This window comes from Thermobia domestica, chromosome 15, assembly GCF_964235325.1.
Source record: "Thermobia domestica chromosome 15, izTheDome1.hap1.1, whole genome shotgun sequence".
NCBI classification, from domain to species: Eukaryota; Metazoa; Arthropoda; class Insecta; order Zygentoma; family Lepismatidae; genus Thermobia; species Thermobia domestica.
Genome location: NC_137468.1, coordinates 42,220,994 through 42,246,576, shown reverse-complemented (window position 1 = coordinate 42,246,576; position 25,583 = coordinate 42,220,994). Strand labels below are relative to the sequence as shown.

Here is a 25,583-nt window from a genome sequence, read left to right as displayed (position 1 = left end):
TATAATATACCAATACTTCTTTTTGAGAATTACTCAAAATTAAGTGCATTATTCATTAGATTATAGAAGCCAGGTTCGCGTGAAAAAAAGACCAGTTTGGGCTGACAAATTCTGAAAATTGGGAGTGGAAAAGGAGAAGAAAGTTAGGCTGTATAAATATCTTGATCGTCGTAATAGCTGAGAATTATCTCCTTTCGCTTAAGTTAAACAGTTAGTTTGCGTGGATCAATGGTTAATATTCTAGGAACTTCAGGTTCGAGTTTTCGGACGTCGAACTAAGGGTAATTTAGAGTTTTTCCTGAATCACACGAAACACATGCTGGGATAGTACCGTTAAATTTAAACTTTGACTTTAGTACGACTTTTATTATTATGTATCATTCATTTTTTAGTATTTTCATTTCTCGTCATCGTGTAAAGTGAAATTACGGTTGTATTAAAATTGTGGGTTCGCATATGTGGAGGAAATTCAAAAGAAATAATGTGTATCTCTTTTTTAGGTGGTAATAGCTACCAACATTGCAGAAACATCCTTGACTATTGATGGCATTTACTATGTTGTTGATCCAGGATTTGTGAAGCAAAAAGTGTACAATTCTAAAACAGGAATGGATTCATTGGTTGTTACTCCAATTTCTCAGGTAAGTTGTAAGTAATAATAATAATAATAATAATAATAATAATAATAATAATAATAATAATAATAATAATAATAAACTATTTACTTGTTTCAGAATAAGTAATGTTAATACTGTAGTAAAGAAAGTGTTTCACTTTGTTTTTGGTTTATTTATTTATTTATTTATTTCTTGAAGGGAACCCAATAACTAACATGTTAAAACTATAAAGTTTAACCAGTTTACATGATTTAGAGAGCCATTCCTATTCCTTTCTTCAGTCAGCAATGAAAGAAAACCGGAGACATTGAAGACCTCATTCGTACAAGTTCTATTGTAACATTGCACTTACGTGTATCACACAGCACTTTGTAGAATATAAATGAACCACACTAAGTTAAGTGTTGGACAGTCTTGCCAATTACCGCACTTTACGCAAAAAATATTTTTTGTTTAATGCCTTTGAGTATAAATGGGAAAAAGATTGTTAAGTTTGATTGATATCAATGAAACACAAATTTTGAGTAAAGCTATTGAGACAATCCCAGTTCTTAATGAGGTTGCTAAGTAGGAATGGCTCTCAAAATTTTCTCACTTTGTTAAATATTAGAACATGTTACAGAATAGTTATTCTGTTGATTTTTCCATCATTATCATCATAAAAGTATGTTTGAATACTCAAATACTTATAAATTTAATTGAAAGATCTGGACTTGAAAACACGTCAGATGTGTGGATTAGCGACGGTCAGGCGACAGTCGTAGCACCAGGCTGTAGTGATAGTGTGTTAGGACAAACTCCGTACTATGTGAGGAACTGTAGAACGAAAGTGTGCAGTGAACTGAACAGATGGTGGAGGTGTAAAATGGGTGGACTTTCTGATTTCCGAAAATGCAAATTGTAGACGCTCGGTTATGTGATGCGAGGTGACAAAAGCAGTAGGTGTGTTGGGTGTCGCGCGAGGGACAGTATCCAATGTGATATAGCCGACAAAACCCACGGCGTAACTACGTTAAAAAAAATAAATAAAAAAAAAAGTTAGTGATAGATCTCATCGAACGGATTGTCACTCAGAATAGTCATACTAATGCGGTGTCAGTTACAGCAGCGTGTATCGACACAGTTCGCCACGAGTTACATGACATTAGCCCCTAATGACTGGAAACGTGTTTATATGGTCGGATGAGTCATTGTTATCCTTATTTCAAACCACGGGCCATCCAAAGAAGCGTATAATATACATTTTCTGGCCAACCATGAAATATGGTGGTGGCTCTGTGATGTTATGGGCCACAATATCCTGGTTTTCATTAGGTCCTGTGCTGACGGTTATCAGTCATGTCACTGTCCACTATTATGTCGCCATTTAGTCCAGATGTTGTTTCCGAAGAATGACGCCATTTCCGGGAAGATAATGCACCCATTCACACAGCTGGAGCTGTTGCGTCATAGTTTGAAGAACATCGAGGTAGAGTTAAACATCTTCCCTAGTCCACCGAATCCCCGGACCTTAAATAAATTGAATATCTATGGTCCGTTTTAGAGGCACAAGTTCGGTGTAGATATCCGCCTTTATGCAGTCTCATGGAACTGAGTGAGTTCAGATTTCCACCTCTATGCTGTTTCACGGAACTGAGTGATACCCTGCACGCGGAATGGTGCAATATTCCACTTGCTATATTTCACAACCTCTATGACTCCATTTCATTCGCATGAGAACTATTCTGAGGGCGAAAGTTGGTCCAACGCCACATTAATCTGGTAAGCTGCACTTTATTCAGGTGTTTCCATAAATTATCAATTATCTGCATATGCGCTTCGAAGACATGAGAATTATTTAAGAATACCTTTCTTAGTTTATTGAATAACTTTTAATCCTGACACTTCATACATAGAAGGCACTGCACATTCGAGGTAGTGAGTAGGAAATTGAAGTTTAGATTGTTAAATAAGAAGTATACATAAGAATTTCTGACGATATGCAAGATAAAATAAATAAAAAAAAAATAGTACTTTAAAATTCCTGATGTTTTGTCGATTGTCATGCAAGTTCTTACTTTCAGATTTCGTGATTTTTTTTTTTTTTTTTTCTCATTAGTATTACTGCAAAAATAAATAAAGACCAAGAAGCTCGGGAACAAACCAAGGTAGTTTCAATAGATCTTGGTTGGTAATTTATTAGCATAGAGAAACGCTCTTTGCGAATATCAAAAACAGTTGTTTATTGTGATTCTCTAAATGTTAGCTTTTCAAGTCAGTGTGAGTAGCAGAACCCACTTTTTCCAGTACCTAAATTTTACTTGATTACTTGCAGTTTTCTAATCTAGAAAATTTAGTTTTTTTAACTTGGTTTGGTAGCAAAGTGAAAGGAAGGAGGATATGCAATAAATAAGTTCTTTTTACAACAAATAAAGACTAGTTACAGTAGGGTTTTAAGTCACTGACTTTTCCTTTAATGTTTCTTCATCAGGCACAAGCAAAACAAAGAGCAGGCAGAGCTGGAAGAACTGGTCCAGGCAAGTGCTACAGACTATACACCGAGCGTGCGTATCGTGATGAAATGTTGCCAACTCCTGTTCCTGAAATCCAAAGGACTAACCTAGCATTGACGGTGCTCCAGCTGAAAACCATGGGAATCAATGATTTGTTACATTTCGATTTTATGGATGCTCCCCCTGTGGAGAGTTTAATCATGGCGTTAGAACAGCTTCATTCTCTGAGTGCTCTTGACAGTGAAGGACTTCTTACAAGATTAGGAAGACGTGTAAGTACTTTATCTTATGTTGTTCTTTTGAGAAAGAAAGCAAGTTTCAGTATTGGGAAGAGAGATTATATTCTCTTATGGGATGTTAATTATGATCTAGCTAGGTCTAGTCGTTTATATAATTACGCAAGTGAAAATAATAAATAGCATAAACCCATTCAGAATGAAATATTTACACGTCGATTATAATGTCTATTTTATCTTGAAAATGACAGCTTAAAATTTATAAAATTTGTAAATTTGGACTTGTGCGTACCAGAATTTATCCATCTACTTTACAATACCAGACAGCTCCGTGTAGTATTAGTGAATCAATTCCGGGTTCGATTCTCGGTTGGAGCACGTGTGGTTTGCATCCCACGTTAAATTGTAGGTCCACCTGTCATATATCCTATAAGGACGGTGAATTTTAAACCAACTAAACTACTTCTTGGCACTACAACCCAATAAGACTTCTGTGGAGCATAATGGCTCAGTAGAGCGCTTATCTCTAGTACGCCAGGTGCCCGATTCGAGCCCCGGCCACGCGAGTTTGTGGGGAACAGCATTCGTGTCCATGGATTTCCCCGTGTTTCCTCCATATTCTTATTCCACCTTAATTCATAATTTCTCACTTTTATTTCATTTGTCTTCTTTATCCTACAGGGTATGATTGTGGGGCATTAAACTAGGAATACCATTAATTTTTATTTCAATTTTAGTAAGGCCGGTGGCCAGTTATTTAGTGAACGTTTGACTTATTGGTGTGCGCGGTGAGCGTAATAAGTTTCTATTAGTGAGAGGTACAAAAACAGGTTTTTGAAAACTTAAAAAAAAAAAAAAAAAAGGTTCGGTTTTCTATCAGTAAGGTAATTCGATTTTCTAACAGAAACTTCTTATTTCTTCGTTAACTTGTTTCGAAACGCGTATACCAGAACAAGAAAGGATACTGGCTTCAGTTGGTAAAAAATCAAACCAGTTTTTCAACTAACCAGCTTTTATTAAAACCCGTTTTGCTCATCCCTAATTTCTACGCCATTATTTCTGTCTGTCTAGATGGACTTTAGTACATTCTCTTTTAATTCAAGTAACCTCCAATTGCCTCACAATATTAAGTAATCACTCAAGTCTCGGTTACTAAGAACTCAGTGGGTTAAGTATATTGGGAAAGTCTTACAAATTTTATGCAAGTTCATTTAGGTTTGTACTGTACCTGAATAGACGGTAAGTCGTAGTTAATGTACTTTACGTGCTTCTTTCATATTTAAGGATATGTAATCATCTTATATATTGCTCTGTTATTTATTTGCAATGCTTGTCATGTTCTGTAATCGTGATTGGTATATTAACAATGTGACATAAATTTCAGATGGCTGAGTTTCCATTGGAACCTAATCTTTCGAAGATGTTGATGATGTCCGTTCACCTACAGTGCTCCGATGAAGTTCTGACGATTGTTTCCATGTTGTCTGTACAAAATGTATTTTACAGGTACGTACTTCAATATAACATTATAAAGGTGATCATATCACAGAGTAATGAGGTGATAAAATGAAAGAAATTTGCAGAATTAATGATTTCCTTAATATACTTGTATATTGAATTTAGGTTAATATAACTGATAACAAAGTTATTGCGATTGAAAGATAATTTAAAAGTTTAATATTAATTCATAAGTTGTTCAAGCTGGTAATTAGCATATATAATTTACTTAATTCAGAATACGAGGGTTGTAGATAAAGTACTGACGAAAGAAGAAAAACGAAAAAAATATATGAATATTAAACAGTTCGACAGTATATTCCACCATATTGCATGCATCATTAGTAAATGTATGTAATCATATCTTTTCCTCACTTCCTTGTTTTTTATCTTTTTCTCATAAATTTATAAAGATTCATTGATGCTCGAAAGTCTTCGTTAGTGTTTTTATGTTAAATATTTAAGACAACGAAAGCGTTGTACATTTTAATTTTCCTCTATCCACACTGGGATCCTTTTTTTCTTACTTTCATTTCTGTTGAACAGAAAATGCTTTGTAAAAGTTATAGGTGCAGATAGTGTGTATTAGGAAAGAAATTAAATTGTTTCGTTCCAGTTTTCTTGTTAAAAAAAGTATACAAGTATGAATTTACAGGAAGCTTAAAATGATGTAATAGATTGCTAATTAATATGGTTAGTAAATGTTTATGTAAATGGCTCATAAATGCTAATAATATGTTAATAAATGCACTAATAATAAATGTATATATAGTAAATGTATATAAATGTATAAATTTAATAGGGGATGATAACAGAACAATAGAAAGAAATGCAAAGGTCTTATACGTTTGTAGGGACTTGGGTTTAGAAGTAAATGCAGAGAAAACTAAATACATGGAAATTCGTCGGGATTGTAATACGGCAAATTATGGATGCGTTAAAATATCAAATAATACTTTTGATAAAGTGGATACTTTCAAATATCTAGGATCAATATTAGCAGACAAAAACCATATTCACGGAGAAATTAAATGTCAACTGAAAGCAGAGAATTCGTGTTATTAGTCAGTTCAAAATCTCTTGTCGTCGCGAATTGTGTCGATCAATTTGAAGTTTAAAATATATAAACTGATAATCATGTCTGTGGTTCTGTATGGTTGCGAAACATGGTCGCTTACTCTGAGGGAATAACGTACACTGAAAGTATTTGAGAACAAGATCTTGAGACGAATATTCGGACCCAAGAGGAATGGGAATGGGGAATGGCAGAGACTTCATAACAAAGAATGGTATAATTTATACCTTTTACCAAACATTGTTAGGATCATTAAACCTAGGAAACTCAGGTGGAGAGGTCATGTAGCCAGTGGAAGAAAGTAGGAATGCTTGCAAAGTCTTAACTGGAAGACCAATCGGAAAGCGACCATTAGGAAGACCTAGGCGCAGATGGGAGGACAATATTAAGATGGATCTCGCAGAAATAGGAATACAAAATAGAAACTGGATCCAGCTGGCTAAGGATGGAAGTCAGTGGAGAGCTTTTGTAAACACGGCATTAAACCTCCGGGTTCCATAGGCCATAGAGTGAGTTAGTTTTTTTAATAAATGTATATGGCCATTAGTATAGTTTGTTGGTTTTAAAGTAAAGGGTAGAAAGGGGCATTATTTTATTTACAATGGAAAGTGATCTTTACAATTTCGTTTTCTTTTCTAACCATAAATTCTCAAGAAGCATATTTCTAAGAAAGCAGCTCAATTATTTATATCCATCATGCTGAGTTAATTTTAAAATCTATCATGACTATTTTCATTCTAGGCCGAAGGACAAGCAAGCATTGGCCGATCAGAAGAAAGCAAAATTTAATCAACCAGAAGGTGATCACTTGACATTGCTCTCTGTCTATAACTCGTGGAAGAATAACAAATTTTCCAATGCTTGGTGTTACGAAAATTTTGTGCAAATAAGAACTTTGAAACGTGCCCAAGATGTCAGAAAGCAGTTGTTGGGTATCATGGACAGGTAATAAAAATACTTCCGTTTTATTACTATAGTTTTATATATATATATATATATATATATATATATATATATATATATATATATATATATATATATATATATATATATATATATATATATATTTCACATTTAAATAATACTAATTTAGATCGTTAATGGCAGGTACAGTGCAAGATAAAATGGTCTTCTTCATAAAATCTTTCGCTGAATATTTTTTACATTAGAGTTGTAAAATGTTTCTTATAATTTCTAAGAGATGTATTTTCCACGTGAACTCAGAGTTCAGATGCATGTTTTCTTCTGAACGAAATCAATATGTTTTACGGTTGGTTTTATATAGATATGTAAAATTTAGTTTCCTGGTAGCTTAGTGCTTTTTTGAAAACATGAATATCAGGCATTAAAAAAGATAAGACATAGGAAATGTGGGGCTAAAAAATCTTTAAATATTCGATTTCAAATGAATATAACATTTATTGATAGCATTGGGTGGAATCGCTACAAAGTTGCATTAAATAAATGTACAATAAAGAACAATAAGAAAAATGTTTGAAAACGGTTTTTTTGTGTTACTATACAATTTGATACTGCCTTATGCGCAGGGAAAAACACCACAATTCTTGCACCCAAGATGTTTCGTTTATTCCCGTTTGTCCTGTCCTTCAATGTCTGTACACTACACACTTTGCAGATCCTGGCAGGGTGTTCTTTTTCTTTTCTTTTTTCAGTACCAGGACTTTTTGTCTCTACAAAATATCGCTCATAAGTGTTTATTTATACGTTGTTATGGCAATGTGTTGTTATTGATTCGGTTACTAGGGAAACAGTTGTTTCCATGTAAATGTTTATAGTTACAAATATATAACTAATACAGACGTATGTCTTATAACTGTAAATCCGAAATATAGTATATTTCATATAATTGAAATAAGTGTGTGGTCCTTTAAATAATCTTTGTAGTGAACAACAGTTAGTTTTATACTGATTTTCTACAAGATTTTAAGAATTCGAACTGTGGATTGTTATAGTACTACGATCCCTGTCAGAGCTTAGGATTGAAAATGCTCATTCATGAATTTCTATTATCTTACGTGAATGAAATGATATGTTTATGCATTGAAACAAACTAAATGTTACAACGAATATCTTTGAAATAGCTTCTGAAAAAATATTTTTAATATTTTTAATTATGCGTAATTGTTTAAGTACATAATTTTCCTAATGGGGTATTTTGTTTTTGAAGGCATAAATTGGACGTTGTATCATGTGGAAAAAATACAGTTCGTGTACAGAAAGCCGTATGCTCAGGATTTTTCCGTAATGCAGCTAAGAAAGACCCACAAGAAGGCTATCGAACTTTGGTGGACAGCCAAGTAGTTTATATCCATCCCTCGAGTGCACTTTTCAATCGTCAGCCTGAATGGTAAGTGGAAGGATTCAGATGTATTCTTTCTCTCTTCGTAATATTAGATTTTAAAACTGATTAAAGGATATGTACGTTTATTATATTTCATTGTCTATTTACGCTGAAAATGGATTAAACTCGGTACACTGTCGTTTATTGAATGATTCTCCTACTTCGTCGAAGAAATCTGTTTTTGCATCAAAAAAGTCACTAATATTTTCGCTGAAGAGGTTGTTTTCAGTTTTCAATATAATAATAATAAACAGTTAGCTAAAGTAAATATATGAAAGAAAATATATGAAACGCTAATATGAAAGAAAACATCTTAATACATTATATACACCTTTTTGTCTTTCTTTTAAACATAGCATTTAGAAGAGAATTCTTTGACTTGGGTATAATATGATTTAGATATTTCCTTTCTTACATATTAGTGTTTACAGTTAAGCCTCATTATATTTTTTAAAAACGCCTGAAGATGCTGGCATCCGCGTCAGTGAAATTAGTCATGACTTTCCGATATGTAGTACAATCATGCCAGGTAAATAGTGTATTTAAAACACTAACACGTAGGAAAAAAATTAAACTTACTAGTTCATGTCCTTAGGATGAAAGAGATGAATAATTAATGAAAGTGAATGATTGCCAAGTTAAATAGTTTGTGCTATCACAACCAGAAAACAAATTTGGGACTACCTACACCAAAGTCACACACGCTGGCCACTGGACCAACGGATAGTATATTAAATTGCATTGAAATTATATTCATGTGAAGGTTCCCTGACATAATGCCTTTGACGTAAGAATTATCCTTTCTAATAATGTCCGTCAAGTACAGTCTTCTTTTTCTCCTTCGTCTTTATTCAAATACACTTCAATTACTTAGTTTTCAATAGTTCAGTTTTTTTTTCTTTTAAAGCATTATCATAACCAATATTTTAATTATTCTGACATTGTTCATCCTTAAACTGCTTACGTTCCCTGAATATGTTCTCATATCATCCATTTTTATTTATTTATTTATTTATTTATTTCTTCATTCATTCCGTATGAATAGTTCAAAGACCTCAAGTACAGGATAGTATTTCGAGTATCATTTACGAGTTCTTCCCTTTAAATTAGTGACAGCAGTGCTTTCGTTGAGATTTGAACCCAAGACAAGCATCAACACAGTATGCCAGAATTCAACCACATGGAACAAACAGTAGATTGACGCACCATCAGTAACGGTACAAATGAAATTCGCATTAACAGTAATACATAATGATGGAAGACTATTTTTCTTTACGTATTTCAGTAGCTTGAGTAAAATGACTTTATTCACACTATTACACTTGCTATTATAAAGTAAGCTTCGTAATTTGATCGAGTAAGGAATTAAATAGGAATTTATTTATTTCTTTAAAAAAAAAAAAAAAAAAAAAAAAAAAAAAAAAAAAAAAGCTGGGTGGATGTGGGCTCGAACTTTAATATCTCACGTGCTGGGAGATTACTACATTGGTTGAACGATATCATACACTTTTTTTAACCTATTCCTTGAGTACAATTTTTACCAGACACTATGTAGTAATTCTTTTGTAAAAAAAATCGACATTCTATGAATATTTTGACGTACATGCAATAGTACAAATTTAAATTTATTTTATTTTTACGTGGTGTCATTGTGTATCTAATATGGTTCAAAATAATAATAAAATCGCTGAACTGGCGGGAAAATTGGGCTAAAAATTGAGTATATTTTTCTTATGATAAATTACGTACCCCAAAGCACTTAAAATTGTTGAATTGTGTACGTTGCCGTAGGAAATATCTTTGCCGAAAATTATCGTTGTTTGGGAAACTACATCCCGCTTGTCTTCTTTCGAATATGGTTACTGTTATCTTTTCCCGAATATGTTTATTACAAAAAAAAGTAGTTTTCTGAAAAGATGTGTGCTGAGAAGGTAATACACTTTTTCCCCAAAATGTACACATTTGGACATTTCTGAATGCTTTTGGGATAAGTAATTTCTTATAAATATTAAATGTGCATCCTATTAAATTAAGTACCAGTTGTTTCTTTGTTTCTTACTATACAGAGTTAGCATAAATGATTCATTCATTTTGAGAAGGCTATATTTTCAAGAGTGTTACACGTACACAAATGAAATATATATGAAAAGAAACACAAACTCACCAAGTTTATACACGCTTTACAAATATTCAATATGTGCCCCTTTGGTGATGCGACACACGTCCAGACGATGTCTTTTTTTTCTTGCTTTCCCTCCATTTTCGACAGATACTAACCTCGTACTGCCACACTCAATCGGAAAGGTAATGGGACTCGTGCTGCCACTTGGAATACACAAGACAAACTTGGTGAGTTTGTAGTACTTTTCATATATCTTTCATATGTGTATTTGTAATAATTTTGAAAATGTAGCCGTTTCAAAACAAATGAATCATTTATACTAACCCTGTACTTTTAATTCAAACGTAAAAGGCAAGGTGCAGCAATTTGTAACAAATCTCCTAGATAATGAAGTTCATATTTTTTGTTTCAGGGTTATTTATCATGAATTGGTCCAAACGACAAAGGAATATATGCGTGAGGTAACAACGATCGACCCGAAATGGCTTGTAGAGTTTGCACCAGCATTTTTCAAGTTCTCTGATCCAACGAAGTTAAGCAAATTCAAGAAGAACCAGAGGCTTGAGCCACTGTACAATAAATACGAAGAACCAAACGCTTGGCGAATCTCTCGTGTGAGACGAAGAAGAAACTAAGGGGCGTGTTCTGTCAATATTTATTATATGGAATTTGTAAATAGTAATATTAATATTAATTGTGAAAAACTATCTTCATATTGTGTATATAGGTGTTTGTATATATGTTTTTTGTAGTGATACACAAAAGCATAAACATGTTTAAAGTGGGAAGCAGGACTTCCAAGTGATATTACATTCGTTATTTAATAAGTTAGTATGTGACTATAATAAATGAAGAACTACAATGACTGCACTTATAATCAAGGACTAAATTGGTTTTAAGTATTCCTGACTTGTACAGCTAGTTATATGACTTCATACTGGTGAAATTAATCAAAACAGAAAATGAAACATGTGTACTTAGCGTAGTAAGAGTTCAAAGTCGGAACAAGAAACTTATCTCAAAGATCCTCGTATCGTTATTTATAAAAGTCAGTTATTTAAGTCATCGGTCTTGGCCGTAAAAACTTTTTAAGAGATTCAGATTGTCTCACTTTTTAATCAGAAATAAATACATAAAGAGATGATGTATAGTAATGGAGTTTACACTGCATTTTTGTTGAAACATTATGATCCTAGCTACTGAAAACGCGATAACTAGAGTTGTCCTTTTTACGTACGCACATTTTTTTTTTTTTTTTTTTTTTTTTTTTTCTGTTAGAGCGAAAACGAGCTCGCCGAAAGTCCCGAGATGTCAAATGTTGCTTTTAGTCGGAAACAGAGGTATTTTCCAGTTTTATTATTATTATTATTATTCTCTGAAGTTCTCAGTTCTGTTTTTTTATTCTTTCGTCATCTTTTATTACTACTATTTAAAATTTTCGAAATTTCCTAGTCGTCATGGGCTGAATGTGTGAGAATGTCGATAAGATCAAGCAGTTTGAGCTTTCTCTGGTCTCGGACGACATAGGTGCAATTTGAGAAGTGTACCAACTTTTTCACCCAGAAAAGATTCATGATTTGCAAACAAAATTGTTTTATATATATATATAGTTATAAATATGTGATGGTTACTATTAAAAATTTGTAACAAAACGTTTAGAAAAGAAACGGTGGGCTATCTATTTTCGCGAGACAAGATTTAAATGGGTTTGTCTAAAAAAAATACTTGAATCTTCAGAAGAATCCGAATGTTTTCGAATTTGCAACGTCTGTAGAGTTTCCACTCCGGCCACAAAGTTCCGGTTCTAGAACCAAATCTTAGGAACTGGTTCCAGACCTGGATCCAAAAGCCCTCCAAAGACCTGTAAAGGAGGCACAAAGTTCACCTTCAAAACACTGCAAAGACGGCCACGCGCATGTGCCCTCCCTGCCCAGACCCGTTGGTGTCCCCCCCAGAAAAAAAATTTTGGTCCACCAGTGGATGTTTACCCAAATGAGTTTGCCAGTTACCCAGTTTGTTCAGCCAAATGAGACAAGCGGCCGCTGCATGGGCGTCTGCCTGTCGCTTCCACCATTTCATCTAGCACACTGTTCACAGCCTACCAGCAGCTCGTTTTAGCCTAGGGATGGCCACAAAGTTCCGGTTCCGGCGGAACCGGTTCCAGACCTGAATCCGAAACCGGATCCGTTCAGAGCCGAAAACCGTTGCCCCATTGACCTCCGTGGATGTGGAACGAAGCTTTAGTGTCAAGAAAGACGATATCTCCAACTGTACACACGTTTACAATTAATTTCAAGTTAGACCAGAGTTGAGTAGATTTTGGGCTTAACGTCCCTTTCAGCAGCGAGGTTATATGAGACGGGACCTACTGATTAACGTGGAATCCGAACCACATGAGCTCCTGCCGGGAATCGAACCCAATCTCCCACGCCAACGGCGCGTACGCTAACCGCTTAGCTACGAAGGAGCTCAATATTAGACCAGAGTAGCTTATGATTAAGAAATATCTCAGTTGAGTAATGGTGCCCCAACCGACGTCAACTTTTGCGTGCATTTACAGTACAAAATATAAATCCTAACTCTGGTTATAACTCGGAGCCAGCAATAAAATATATTTTATCTCAGAGCTTCCCAAACTAGACCAGAAGTTAAACTATTCATTTTTCCTATAAGGCACAAAGAGTGGAAAGGTGACTGACTGGACCGGTACTCGAACTTAGGACTTTCGGCATACCGTCCCGATACGTTAACCTTTTTTCTCGATATTTCGGTAACTACTCGCTGTTAGCCTTCTCTATTTGGAAAAACAGGACTGCAACCAGGCTTGGAGGTACTTCTATCTGAATTACCACTCATTCTAGTTTTGGAGATTCTTGTATACAATAAAAGACAAATTCTGACCAAAGCATAGATAATGTATGCTTTGGTCAGAATTTGTTTTTTACTGAATGCAACCAGGCGCAATCTCGTTTTCCGTCGAATTTTCGTTTCTAGCCAAAATTTGACAACAAATAGTTACCGAAATATTGGGAAATAGAAATCAAGAACACGTACAAGGGAAATAATTTATTTTACTTCATTTAATATACGTAGATCAAAAGGTAAGACAAAACGATCGATGTAAGTGGATTCTCCTTTGAGAACTCTTAGATGCATTTTTTAGTGCATGTGTCATTACTATTTGAAAAGGTTTTAAAGTTGTTTTAAAAAGACAACAATTACTTTATGTAGTTCATGAAGAACTTTTGCGAGTTTGTTACGTCGCTCTGTCCAAACGTCATCGCATTTAGTTCAAGGTTTGTTAAGGAACTTATTCAGACAGAACTTGAAAGTTCATATCAAAAGTTACACAATACTGAATGGAAGATAAGATCAAAAGGAAGGAAGGTTCAGATTTTGCATGTGATGAAGAAGGATTTATCAGAAGGCCATAAAACATGTCTTTCCGTTTTCATTGTCTTCTGTACCCATTACCTCAGTTCCTGCTTTATTTGTTTAGTTCCATCTTTGAAGGGCCAACGAATTATGAATCTTCAAATGTAGAGGCAGCACATATTAAAGTGGTTCCTTATATGCCTCCACAAAGTAAAGAAGAATAGACACTAGAATTGATCACTTCTGGGCACACATAAGTAACATTATGAAAATTACGGAATCATCTCACATTTATTTAAAAAAAAAAAAAGTGTGTAAGCATATGTAGAAGGAATGTATACTAGTGATCCTACTACTATTTTACCACCAAAAATTCCTACTTTTTTAAATGATTAAAAGCCATTTAAATTTTTGTTCTGTTAAATCTCTATATCCACTTTTACCTCAACGTCTACGTGACCAAGGCTGATGGTTACAAAGGATTGAATTTCAAAACTGATAATATGAGGATTTTTGAGGCAAATTTCTTGATTGAAAAAAAAAAAATGTTCATTTATATTTTGTAATAAATTACGATGTACAGAAGAGTACATTTCTGTAAATACTTAAAATATAAAATGCTAAAGTCTACTTAATATATGCTGAATTATTATTACTCTCACATATATTTATTTTCATTTTAAAATTCAGTTTGCGCCTATAGAGTATACTGTTTGTAAAATGTCAAATTCTTATACCAGAAAACCAATTATTACCGTTTCCCGCACGTGATTCCGTAGTAACCAGTTTACACCTAGATACGGTAGTGCCCAGTTAATTATATGGGTCCAGACACTCAGCATAGATAGGCTTCTTATCCAACAGACGGAAGTACTACTTCAGGTATTAATCACAGCATGCTTATTTTACGAGTTCAAACTGGGCAGATTGACGAATGCGAGTCACTCAATATGTAAAGCGTTTTCACATTACATAGGGAAGGACTGGATGGCCAGACATTGGTTTGTAGAACTGATATGTCACTGGAAGACAAATCTTTGGAAACGATAGTTTGGATAACAAGGTAAGGGAGCAAGACCGATTTTATAATAAAAGTATACGTCCAGAGCTATTTATTAAATCTCTCCGGAATTAGAACATGTTTCGGTATATACGGTAGAAGAGTGCAGTTAGCCAATAAATTTTTCGTGTTGAAATAACGCCCAAACGAGTGAACCTTTTTGAAGTATAAACATCACTAAACGTATATACCGCATAATTAGAGTCAAACAGTTAAATATTAGGCTAGTTTTAGACGGAAGCATTTATCGTAGCATTTCTCGTAGCAGAAATCGTATCATCGATATCCTACAGTGTAAAGTAGCAAATGCTATAGTGTTTCCCTTGCCATGGCATATCCTATGGCATTTCTTGTCGGTAGAACCTGCTCTATTTCGTAGCATTTTCCCTAGCATTTCTGGTCCGATTGTAGCGCCGTGCTGTGTTAAAAAGAAGCTTAAGATTTTGTGCCAAATATCCATGCTCTTTGTTTTGTGTGGTAAATTGAATTGTAGGGCCTAAAGAAAAATGAGTTGGAGTAGGGATGCTCTTTGCTCACATACTTCTTTGTGATTTTCGTTTTTTAATATGACCGGAGAGAACTGTTGTTACAATTACTATAGCTTTAGCTACCTCACGCTTAATTTCGAAGTCATAATTGCGCTCTTCTAGAGTGATTTGTGTGCTACGTCACGACAGATGCTTATCAAAATGTTACCGTTTAAAAGCACCATATACTTTCGATGCCATAGAATATTATATGAAATTTTTGGCAGCACATCTGCTACGATAAATGCTTCCGTCTAAAACTAGCCTTACAGATTCAAAGCATTTTTATAGGCGTCCCTGACCAGTCCGTTATAAGTAAGATAACGATCACGGAAAACGCCTCGTAATTTACCTGTTGACGTTTTTAGGACAATGCCTGAAAATGCATCTCTTACTTATCCGCTGTGGGTTCGACATCAATTTGCTGAAAATAACGCCCTGGTAAGCAGACGCATTCCTCTTAAAGAATCTGTCACTGGGTCTAAAAAAACAACTTGACAAAAAAAAAATTGAAGAAATGAAATGTTCAACTTCTGTAATTTAAAAATATTACGTCTGAGTCTTATTAATTGAATGGAAACAATTGGGATCGGAAACTTCAACTGTCTGGGTTGGCAACGGTCAGACGGCGACCGCATCACCAATATATTAGTGGTGTATTACGGTAAACTCCTTACTACGGGAGTATGCAGTGAACAAAACAGACGGTGATAGTGTAAAATGGGAGATATCTCTGATTTCCAAAAAGGGCAAATTGTTGGCGCTCGATTAAGTGGGGTAAGCGTGACAGAAGTGGCAAGTGTATTGGGCATGTCACGACGGAGAATGTCCGAGGTGATGTTGGCCTACAAAACTCGGTAAAACCACACATCAGCGAAGAGAAATATTGGTCGGAAGAAAACTCTCAGACAGGTCCCACCGAGGATTAAAATGGATTGCCACTCAGAACCAACGTGCAACTGTGATGCAGAATTGAAACCGCATCTCCCATATCCTGTGTGGATGAACACAGTCTACCGCGAGCTACTTGACATGAATATACAAGGTTGGGTTGCACGGGAAAAACCGCTAATAAGGGACCATAAGTGTTAGGACGAAACACGAATCCAGCGCGATTTCCATCTCCATCCTCTCACGGAACTGAGTGATGCACTGCACGCGAAATAGTATAATATTCCACTTATCAGTCACGACGTCTATGGCTCCATTCCACATCGCATCAGAGCTGGTTTGAGGGCGAAAGATGGCCCAGCGCTTTATTAATCTGGTAAGTTGCACGTCTTCGAGGTGTGTCAATTAAATTGGTAGCCGTATATATAAAGAATTCAGAAGTATTCCATTGATTTCGTATGCTGCAAGTGTAACCATTATATATCTTCGCTGAAAATCACTTAATCCATCCGCCAGATTTTTCTACAGATTAACTCTGGTTAAGGACTTTGGGACAACGATTTGGAAATGAGAGCTTTGTTGATTGAATGAAACTGGGTGGAACGTTATAGACATTTTTCAAGGACAGAAACTTTTATCTCAAGAATATTTATGACCTTATATTATGACAACTGAATACTGTACATTTGTTGCACAGAATCAATGGCCGTTTATTTACCTATGTTAAAACAACAAAGATTTAGTGGCTATGTGATATCTCTGGAATATGATTCACTACGGAAGAATGGACGTAAATAGGTTGTTGTACTAAGGACATGGCTTAAGTAGAAATAACCACCAAGCGTTCTCCGTGTTAGACTTGCAAAGATGTGCCATGCTTACAGCAAGATCTATAAATGTACCAGAAATATAAACCTAGTTCTATACGTGTTACTGTGAGCAATAAGTAAGCTGAAACAATTTCATTCAATTTAAGTCCCTAAAACAAAACCCTGAAGGATTTAAGCCAACCAGCCAATGTATTAAATTGAAGAGTATGTGTTCAGCATATCACACACGCTGTTTCGTCGTTGCCGATTTTCTTGACCGAAATGTACTACTATTATCAAATAATTCCCTAATTGTCCTTACGACGCTGCCAGCACTTACTAAACTTTTTCCAAGAATCACCCATCCAAGCATTGACCAGACAGTGCTGTTTTACTTCGATAATCTTACGGAACTGGTAAGGTATTGACAAGAAATAATACCCTGAAAAGTCGTGTATCCCTTACAATGATATATTATAATCCGCAGTTAATCCGTTCCAGAACTCGTTCTAGTTACACCATAATTTCTCCCTTCAAAATAATAGAAACTGGATTAATCTGTTCCTGGGTTCCACGACTTCTAATTTTCAAAATGATTTTAACAATAAATACACAGGACTTTTAAGGTGAAACAGACACAAAAAGCAAAATTAGCGTCGATAATCGCACTAGAGGTGCTCTCGCTAGAGCAACGAACCGAACGACGAAGCGTTTGAGTGACCCAAGCGCTGGAAAACACACACACATGAGTATCGTGCTGGGCGTTTGTATTCCAGGGCAAATTTTGCTCAAAATTTTCGTTCAGATTCCAAGTTGTACGAGTTTGGATTTCGAAGGCAATACTATAGTTTATAAATAAGAGGTAAAATCCATAAATTCGGAACTTTGTTCAGCACAGGCATAATTAAACAGTGGCTAAAATTGATTCTACCATCCTTCCCTTTCATAATCGTAACGGTTTCTCCCTAATCTGCGAAGTAGCAGCTAAAGAAGATACGTTCTATTATTAGTAGTAGTTCTACTGTGAACAAACATGGATTTTCAAGAGCAAACAAAATATTGTCAATGTGAAAAAAAAAAAAAAAAAATGCTTTCGCAGACTTTCACGATCACTTGCTAAGAACAGTATAGGTAACTGTAATGAGGAGATCAAAAGTGTTCAAGAGCATTGGCATTTTGAAGAAAGCGATCATTCATCACAAATAATAACATTGGTTGACCTGTGACTGCAAGGTCGAAGAAAAACACTAAATTACGTGAAGCACTGTGTTTATAAGAATCGTTGAGAAACCATTGAGGGAAACATTAGTGCAGGACGACCCAATAAAACTCCCCACATGTGAAAGGTTAGTAAAACAAAATGTACTGCAGATAAAAACTTGCTTATTCAAAAATATAAAATGGTACTGAAAACCGCTGTAATTACTCTGTTCTGTTGTGTGTTGAAATGACCTACTTTTTGACTGGCTGTAACGCTGTCAATGGAGGGGCGAGTGGAGCGGGAAACTGTCACTCCCGCTCTCTACTTTCCAGCTGTTTACAGTCATAATGGTTTAGCCAGGAGTTCATCGCGCGTACACAGTCGAAATGTTGCAACAGTTCTGTCTTTACAGTGCAAAGAGCTTCTCGCTTGGCGTTTGGTGTTCCACGCAATGAAAATGTTCCCGATCTGAAGACTATCTTGCAGTGGGTCAAGATCCGATCAACGGGTTGAGTTGAAAAAAAAAAAATCATCTGGCCGATGTAAAAGTGCTCGTATGCTTGACAATACTGAAGCTGTGAAACAGCCTGTTTTGCAGTTCTCAAAACGTTCTGCAAGGAAGCATGTTGCAGCTGCTGGGCTTCCTAGAAAGAGTGGAAGAATTTTACAAGACCTGCAGTAATTATAAACTGTTTTCAACACCATTGAATAAACAAAGTTCTACCTGCAATACTTTTTTTTTTTTTTTTTTTTTTTGTTAGCCTTCAAATTAGGTCACCCTGCAGAGTATTCAGTTATCGAGGACCACCAACCAATGCATTTTCACTGAGAATCTTACTATGCGCCGCTTGTGTAAACATTCTTTCTCGTCAATTAACCTTTGAACTGAAGAAGGAACAGATGATGATGAATAGAGATAGCTGTGATTAAATTTGAGATTACTTGTTTGATATTAAGTTCGAATATGCTTCTTCAACCAAGCAGTATTGCACGCAGCACAGGCAAAATCATGCTCGAAGATATTTTTATGTTTTGAGGAATTGTCCATTTATAACTTAATTTCTACGAACAGTGCAGTATACAAGAAAATATGTTAAATATTTTATGTAATTTGCATAAGTTCATCCGTCGCAAGTGACCCGAGATGTGACGAAGTGCACGACAGTATTTTCTACTAACACTACGCCTACCTACCGGTTTCTACTCGTCACAAATTTTCGCCAAACTTGGAACGTCCATGCTTCAACATCCCACCTATTAGATGCATGTCAAAGAAAGAAAAGCAAGCCATTAAAAAAAAAAAAAAGAAAGAAAAGAAAAAAAAAGAAAAGAAAAGAAAATGATAGAAGAGGAAATTTATTGTGATTGATATACAAGTACAGTCGTTGTCAAAGATCTGAACACACTATTATTTTTCATAATTTTCCAAATAAAAGAGACTGTCTTCACTAAAAAAATGTTTATTGGACTCTTGAAAATAAATGACGCTGTTCACATAAGATACGAAAATCCATCGTCATTGATATCGAGACAAATTTATTGATGAAAACTTCTTGGCAATAAATGTATAACTAATGAACAGACAACTAACGTCATGCTTTGTTTCATGATGCATCGTATCAATGACACCTAGTGGTGTGTGTATGAACTTTTATCACTAGGTGTGTCTCTACTTCAGCCAACACTTGTATATGCGCTACTCAAACACATCGTAATATGAGGAAAATTGGATGCAAATTTGTGATATGCAAACTTACTTTTTTTTTTTTTCCACGTGAACCAGTTGAATAGTGTAAATTGTAAAGAATATGCAGATACTATGAAATGCGGAAAAGAAATTGTTAACCTAAGAGTCGAAGGACATGCTCAAGTGGTTATTTCGAAAGAAGAGAGTAATTTTCTGTGAAAAACCGCTCAGTGATGGGGCGGAACATTGCGTCGAACTCTCAAAAGATAGTCACAAAGTGGTGTAAATATTACACGGAAACGCACTGATCGTCCAAAAGTGATATAATTTCTAAGGACAAGTTAACTGGAAAAACGAGCAAACGAAATAGACGTTAATCGCTCCGGAAGAATCAATTGAACTATCGAAGAGCCATTTCCAATCGGCATCAAATCAGACGGGTGGCCCAGTGCCTTTAGATATAGATGATCTTGGGGGTGGGATTGCGGTAAAGAAACCATTTCTTCAAGCTGGAAACATTACAAAAAGATACTCCTCGGCCAAAGAAAAAACACTGGAACGATGAACAATGGAAGAGGGCACTCTGGACAGATAAAACTAAATTCCAACTTTTCACCTTCCTATGCTAGAAGTTTATGCGTCATCGTCCCAAAGAGCGTTTTCATTCCGGCCGTATAATAATTGACAAAAACGTGTTTCACAACGTTTAAATGAAGCATGAAATTCTATCAGGAACGCGGATTTTGGGCAGTAACAACAGGATTACCATCCCAAACATTCTTCCAAGCTGCGCACTAACTATATGCAATGCAAAGACTACGCTTACATCACCAACAAATGGAATAGTAGCTACAGTCACCAGACTTGTTAGCCATTGAGCTCTTGCAAGATGAACTGATAGAACAGTCGGTAAATAGATGTCGACGAATACTGAAGGTCTTTGGAAGGCTCTTCAGACCTACTGGAGTCGCATAGCTTCACAAAAGTTAGATAAATCAATCAAACAAATGCATGGAATTTATTAGCTCTTATCAAGGTTAAGAGTCGGCATTTCATTGAACACAAACATACTCAATAAATTTGTCTCAGTAGAAACAAAGACCATACGTTTTAATTTCTTTGTATGAGAAATGATATTCATTTTAGAGAACAAGTCCAGCAACCACGCGTGTCAATTTAGACCAACCACCAACACCAAAACGACCGGAACATATCTCAGAATTATGGGCTATTTATGGGCTAATTAGTTGCTCTAATCCCAATTTTTGGGCTCCTACTGTTTAGCGGGAAATCGGATTCAAAGTGGGCGAGTCCAGCTTGATATCAAGCTAGAACCCCCCATATTGTTAGAATGGTCCGATCGAAAAAATTCAAACGCCAGAATTATGGGCTATTTATGGGCTAATTAGTTGCTCTAATCCCAATTTTTGGGCTCCTACTGTTTAGCGGGAAATCGGATTCAAAGTGGGCGAGTCCAGCTTGATATCAAGCTAGAACCCCCCCTATGGTTAGAATGGTCCGATCGAAAAAATTCAAACGCCAGAATTATGGGCTATTTATGGGCTAATTAGTTACTCTAATCCCAATTTTTGGGCTCCTACTGTTTAGCGGGAAATCGGATTCAAAGTGGGCGAGTCCAGCTTGATATCAAGCTAGAACCCCCCATATGGTTAGAATGGTCCGATCGAAAAAATTCAAACGCCAGAATTATGGACTATTTATGGGCTAATTAGTTGCTCTAATCCCAATTTTTGGGCTCCTACTGTTTAGCGGGAAATCGGATCCAAAGTGGGCGAGTCCAGCTTGATATAAAGCTAGAACCCTCCATATTGTTAGAATGGTCCGATCGAAAAAAATCAAACGCCAGAATTATGGGCTATTTATGGGCTAATTAGTTGCTCTAATTCCAATTTTTGGGCTCCTACTGTTTAGCGGGAAATCGGATTTAAAGTGGGCGAGTCCAGCTTGATATCAAGCTAGAACCCCCCATATTGTTAGAATGGTCCGATCGAAAAAATTCAAACGCCAGAATTATGGGCTATTTATGGGCTAATTAGTTGCTCTAATCCCAATTTTTGGGCTCCTACTGTTTAGCGGGAAATCGGATTCAAAGTGGGCGAGTCCAGCATCATATCAAGCTAGAAACCCCATATGGTTAGAATGGTCCGATCAAAAAAATTCAAACGCCGGAATTATGGGCTATTTATGGGCTAATTAGTTGTTCTAATCCCAATTTTTGGGCTCCTACTGTTTAGCGGGAAATCGGATTCAAAATGAGCGAGTTTAGCTTGATATCAAGCTAGAACCCCCATACGGTTACGGTTAGAATAGTCCGATCGAAAACATTCAAACGCCAGAATCATGGGCTATTTATGGGCTAATTAGTTGCTCTAATCTCAATTTTTGGGCTCCTACCGTTTAGCGGGAAATCAGATTCAAAATGAGCGAGTCTAGCTTGATATCAAGCTAGAACCCCCCATATGGTTAGAATGGTCCGATCGAAAAAATTCAAACGCCAGAATTATGGGCTATTTATGGGCTAATTAGTTGCTCTAATCCCAATTTTTGGGCTCCTACTGTTTAGCGGGAAATCGGATTCAAAATGGTCTAGTGCAGCTTGATATCAAGCTAGAACCCCCCATACGGTTAAAATGGTCCGATCGAAAAAATTCAAACGCTAGAGTTATGAGCTATTTATGGGCTAATTCGTTGCTCTAATCCCAATTTTTGGGCTCCTACCTTTTAGTGGGAAATCGGAATCAAATTCTGCGAGTCTAACTTGACATCAAGTAAAAACTCCCCATTAGGTTAGAAATCTCGAATCGAAGAAAATCAAACGTCAGAAATATGGGCTATTTATGTTCTAATTGATGCTGTAATTCCGAGTTTGGGGCTGCTACGTTTTAGCAGGAATTCCTTATCAAATTTGGCTTAACTTCTTGTTATAAACCTAGGGCTATAACACTCCGATCAAAAGAATTAAAACGTCGGAATTATGGGTTATTTGTATTGCTAAATTGTTGCTCTAATGTCGTGTTTTTTCTTATATCGTTAGCAAGAAATCTCAAACAAGATTGGTATTGATTTTTAGATAAGTTGGGATGATACTTTCAAAGTTGCAGTGAGAAAACATCAATGTTTATTAACTGAAAATTGATTTATTTGCACTCTCCGCAAATGTAAATCTATATCTCTACTACTAAATCCATGAATTCTTTTTTCACGTGTTTATGTTCATTATGTTTTGAAGTAAATAATGTATATATAGAATTTATATAGTGAAATATAATTATTTTTTAAATTAATTTTTTTTTCTAAGGAAATGCCTCTTTGCCGTTGCTGGGGGCCGCAGTGGCACAGTGGTAGAGCGTTTACCTCTTGTGCGTGTGATTCCTGATTCCATCCCAGATCGCACCAATTGATCTTTGTGGTTGACAAACACCATGTACTTGGGTTTTATCGGCATTCTACCGCTGTGCCATTGCGGGCCCCACCAACGATGAAGAGGCATTTCCTATAAACTAAAAAATTTTAAAAAAATATGATATTTCACCATATAAATTCTATATATACACTACTTACTTCCAAACATACTGAACATATAAACGTGAAAAGACAATTCATAAATTTACTAGTAGAGATATATATTTGCATTCGCGGAGAATGCAAAAAAATCATTTTTCAGTTAATAGATATCGACGTTTTCTCACTGCAACTTTGCAACTATCATCCCACGTTATCTAGAAATCAATGCCAATCTTGCATGAGATTTCTTGCGAACGATAGAAGAACTAAAATCGACATTAGAGGAAATAATTAGAAAACAAATAAACCATAATTCCGGCATTTTAATTATTTGATTATTTGTAGCACTAGGTTTATAGCTAGAAGTTAAGCCAAATCCCATAATTTGATGAAGAACTCCTGCTAAACGGTAGCAGCCCCAAACTCGGAATTAGAGCACCAATTAACCCAAAAATAGCCCATAATTCCGGCGTTTGAGTTTCTTGGATCGGACCATTGCTACCGAATCGGAGGTTCTAGCTTGATATCACCTGTTTTGTTTCCGAATTCCTGCTAAACATTAGGATCCAAGAAATATAATAACAGCAACTCATTAACCCATAAACAGCCCATAATTCTGGCGTTTGAATTTTTTCGATCGGACCATTCTAACCATATGGGGGGTTCTAGCTTGGGGCTGGACACGCCCACATTGAATCCGATTTCTCGCTAAACAGTAGGAGCCCAAAAATTAGGATTAGAGCAACTAATTAGCCCATAAATAGCCCATAATTCCGGCGTTTGAATTTTTTCGATCAGACCATTCTAACCATATGGGGTTTCTAGCTTGATATCAAGCTGGACTCGCCCACTTTGAATCCGATTTCTCGCTAAACAGTAGATCAAAAATTGGGATTAGAGCAACTAATTAGCCCATAAATAGCCCGTAATTCTGGCGTTTGAATTTTTTCGATCGGACCATTCTAACCATATGGGGTTTCTAGCTTGATATCAAGCTCGACTCGCCCACTTTGAATCCGATTTCCCGCTAAACAGTAGAAGCCCAAACATTGGGATTAGAGCAACTAATTAGCCCATAAATAGCCCATAATTCTGGCGTTTGAATTTTTTCGATCGGACCATTCTAACCATATGGGGGGTTCTAGCTTGATATCAAGCTGGACTCGCCCACTTTGAATCCGATTTCCCGCTAAACAGTAGGAGCCCAAAAATTGGGATTAGAGCAACTAATTAGCCCATAAATAGCCCATAATTCTGGCGTTTGAATTTTTTCGATCGGACCATTCTAACAATATGGGGGGGGTTCTAGCTTGATATCAAGCTGGACTCGCCCACTTTGAATCCGATTTCCCGCTAAACAGTAGGAGCCCAAAAATTGGGATTAGAGCAACTAATTAGCCCATAAATAGTCCATAATTCTGGCGTTTGAATTTTTTCGATCGGACCATTCTAACCATATGGGGGGTTCTAGCTTGATATCAAGCTGGACTCGCCCACTTTGAATCCGATTTCCCGCTAAACAGTAGGAGCCCAAAAATTGGGATTAGAGCAACTAATTAGCCCATAATTCTGGCGTTTGAATTTTTTCGATCGGACCATTCTAACAATATGGGGGGTTCTAGCTTGATATCAAGCTGGACTCGACCACTTTGAATCCGATTTCCCGCTAAACAGTAGGAGCCCAAAAATTGGGATTAGAGCAACTAATTAGCCCATAAATAGCCCATAATTCTGGCGTTTGAATTTTTTCGATCGGACCATTCTAACCATATGGGGGGTTCTTGCTTGATATCAAGCTGGACTCGCCCACTTTGAATCCGATTTCCCGCTAAACAGTAGGAGCCCAAAAATTGGGATTAGAGCAACTAATTAGCCCATAAATAGTCCATAATTCTGGCGTTTGAATTTTTTCGATCGGACCATTCTAACCATATGGGGGGTTCTAGCTTGATATCAAGCTGGACTCGCCCACTTTGATTCCGATTTCCCGCTAAACAGTAGGAGCCCAAAAAATGTGATTAGAACAACTAATTAGCCCTTAAATAGCCCATAATTCTGGCGTTTGAATTTTTTCGATCGGACCATTCTAACAATATGGGGGGTTCTA

The 25,583-nt window shown here is 36.0% G+C and overlaps 1 protein-coding gene across 1 annotated transcript in view; it reads left to right on the top strand.

Annotated features, from left to right (window-relative positions):
- pea (ATP-dependent RNA helicase pea) overlaps nucleotides 1–14,441 on the top strand; it is a 74,923-nt gene extending 60,482 nt beyond the window's left edge. Inside the window, exons 18-23 of the mRNA XM_081739643.1 lie at nucleotides 501–641; nucleotides 3,088–3,381; nucleotides 4,730–4,851; nucleotides 6,659–6,862; nucleotides 8,106–8,285; nucleotides 10,814–14,441. Coding sequence (XP_081595769.1) covers nucleotides 501–641; nucleotides 3,088–3,381; nucleotides 4,730–4,851; nucleotides 6,659–6,862; nucleotides 8,106–8,285; nucleotides 10,814–11,036 — 1,164 coding nt within the window. The 3' untranslated portion in view covers nucleotides 11,037–14,441. The remainder of the gene's footprint in view (nucleotides 1–500; nucleotides 642–3,087; nucleotides 3,382–4,729; nucleotides 4,852–6,658; nucleotides 6,863–8,105; nucleotides 8,286–10,813) is intronic.
- Nucleotides 14,442–25,583: the final 11,142 nt, after the last annotated feature.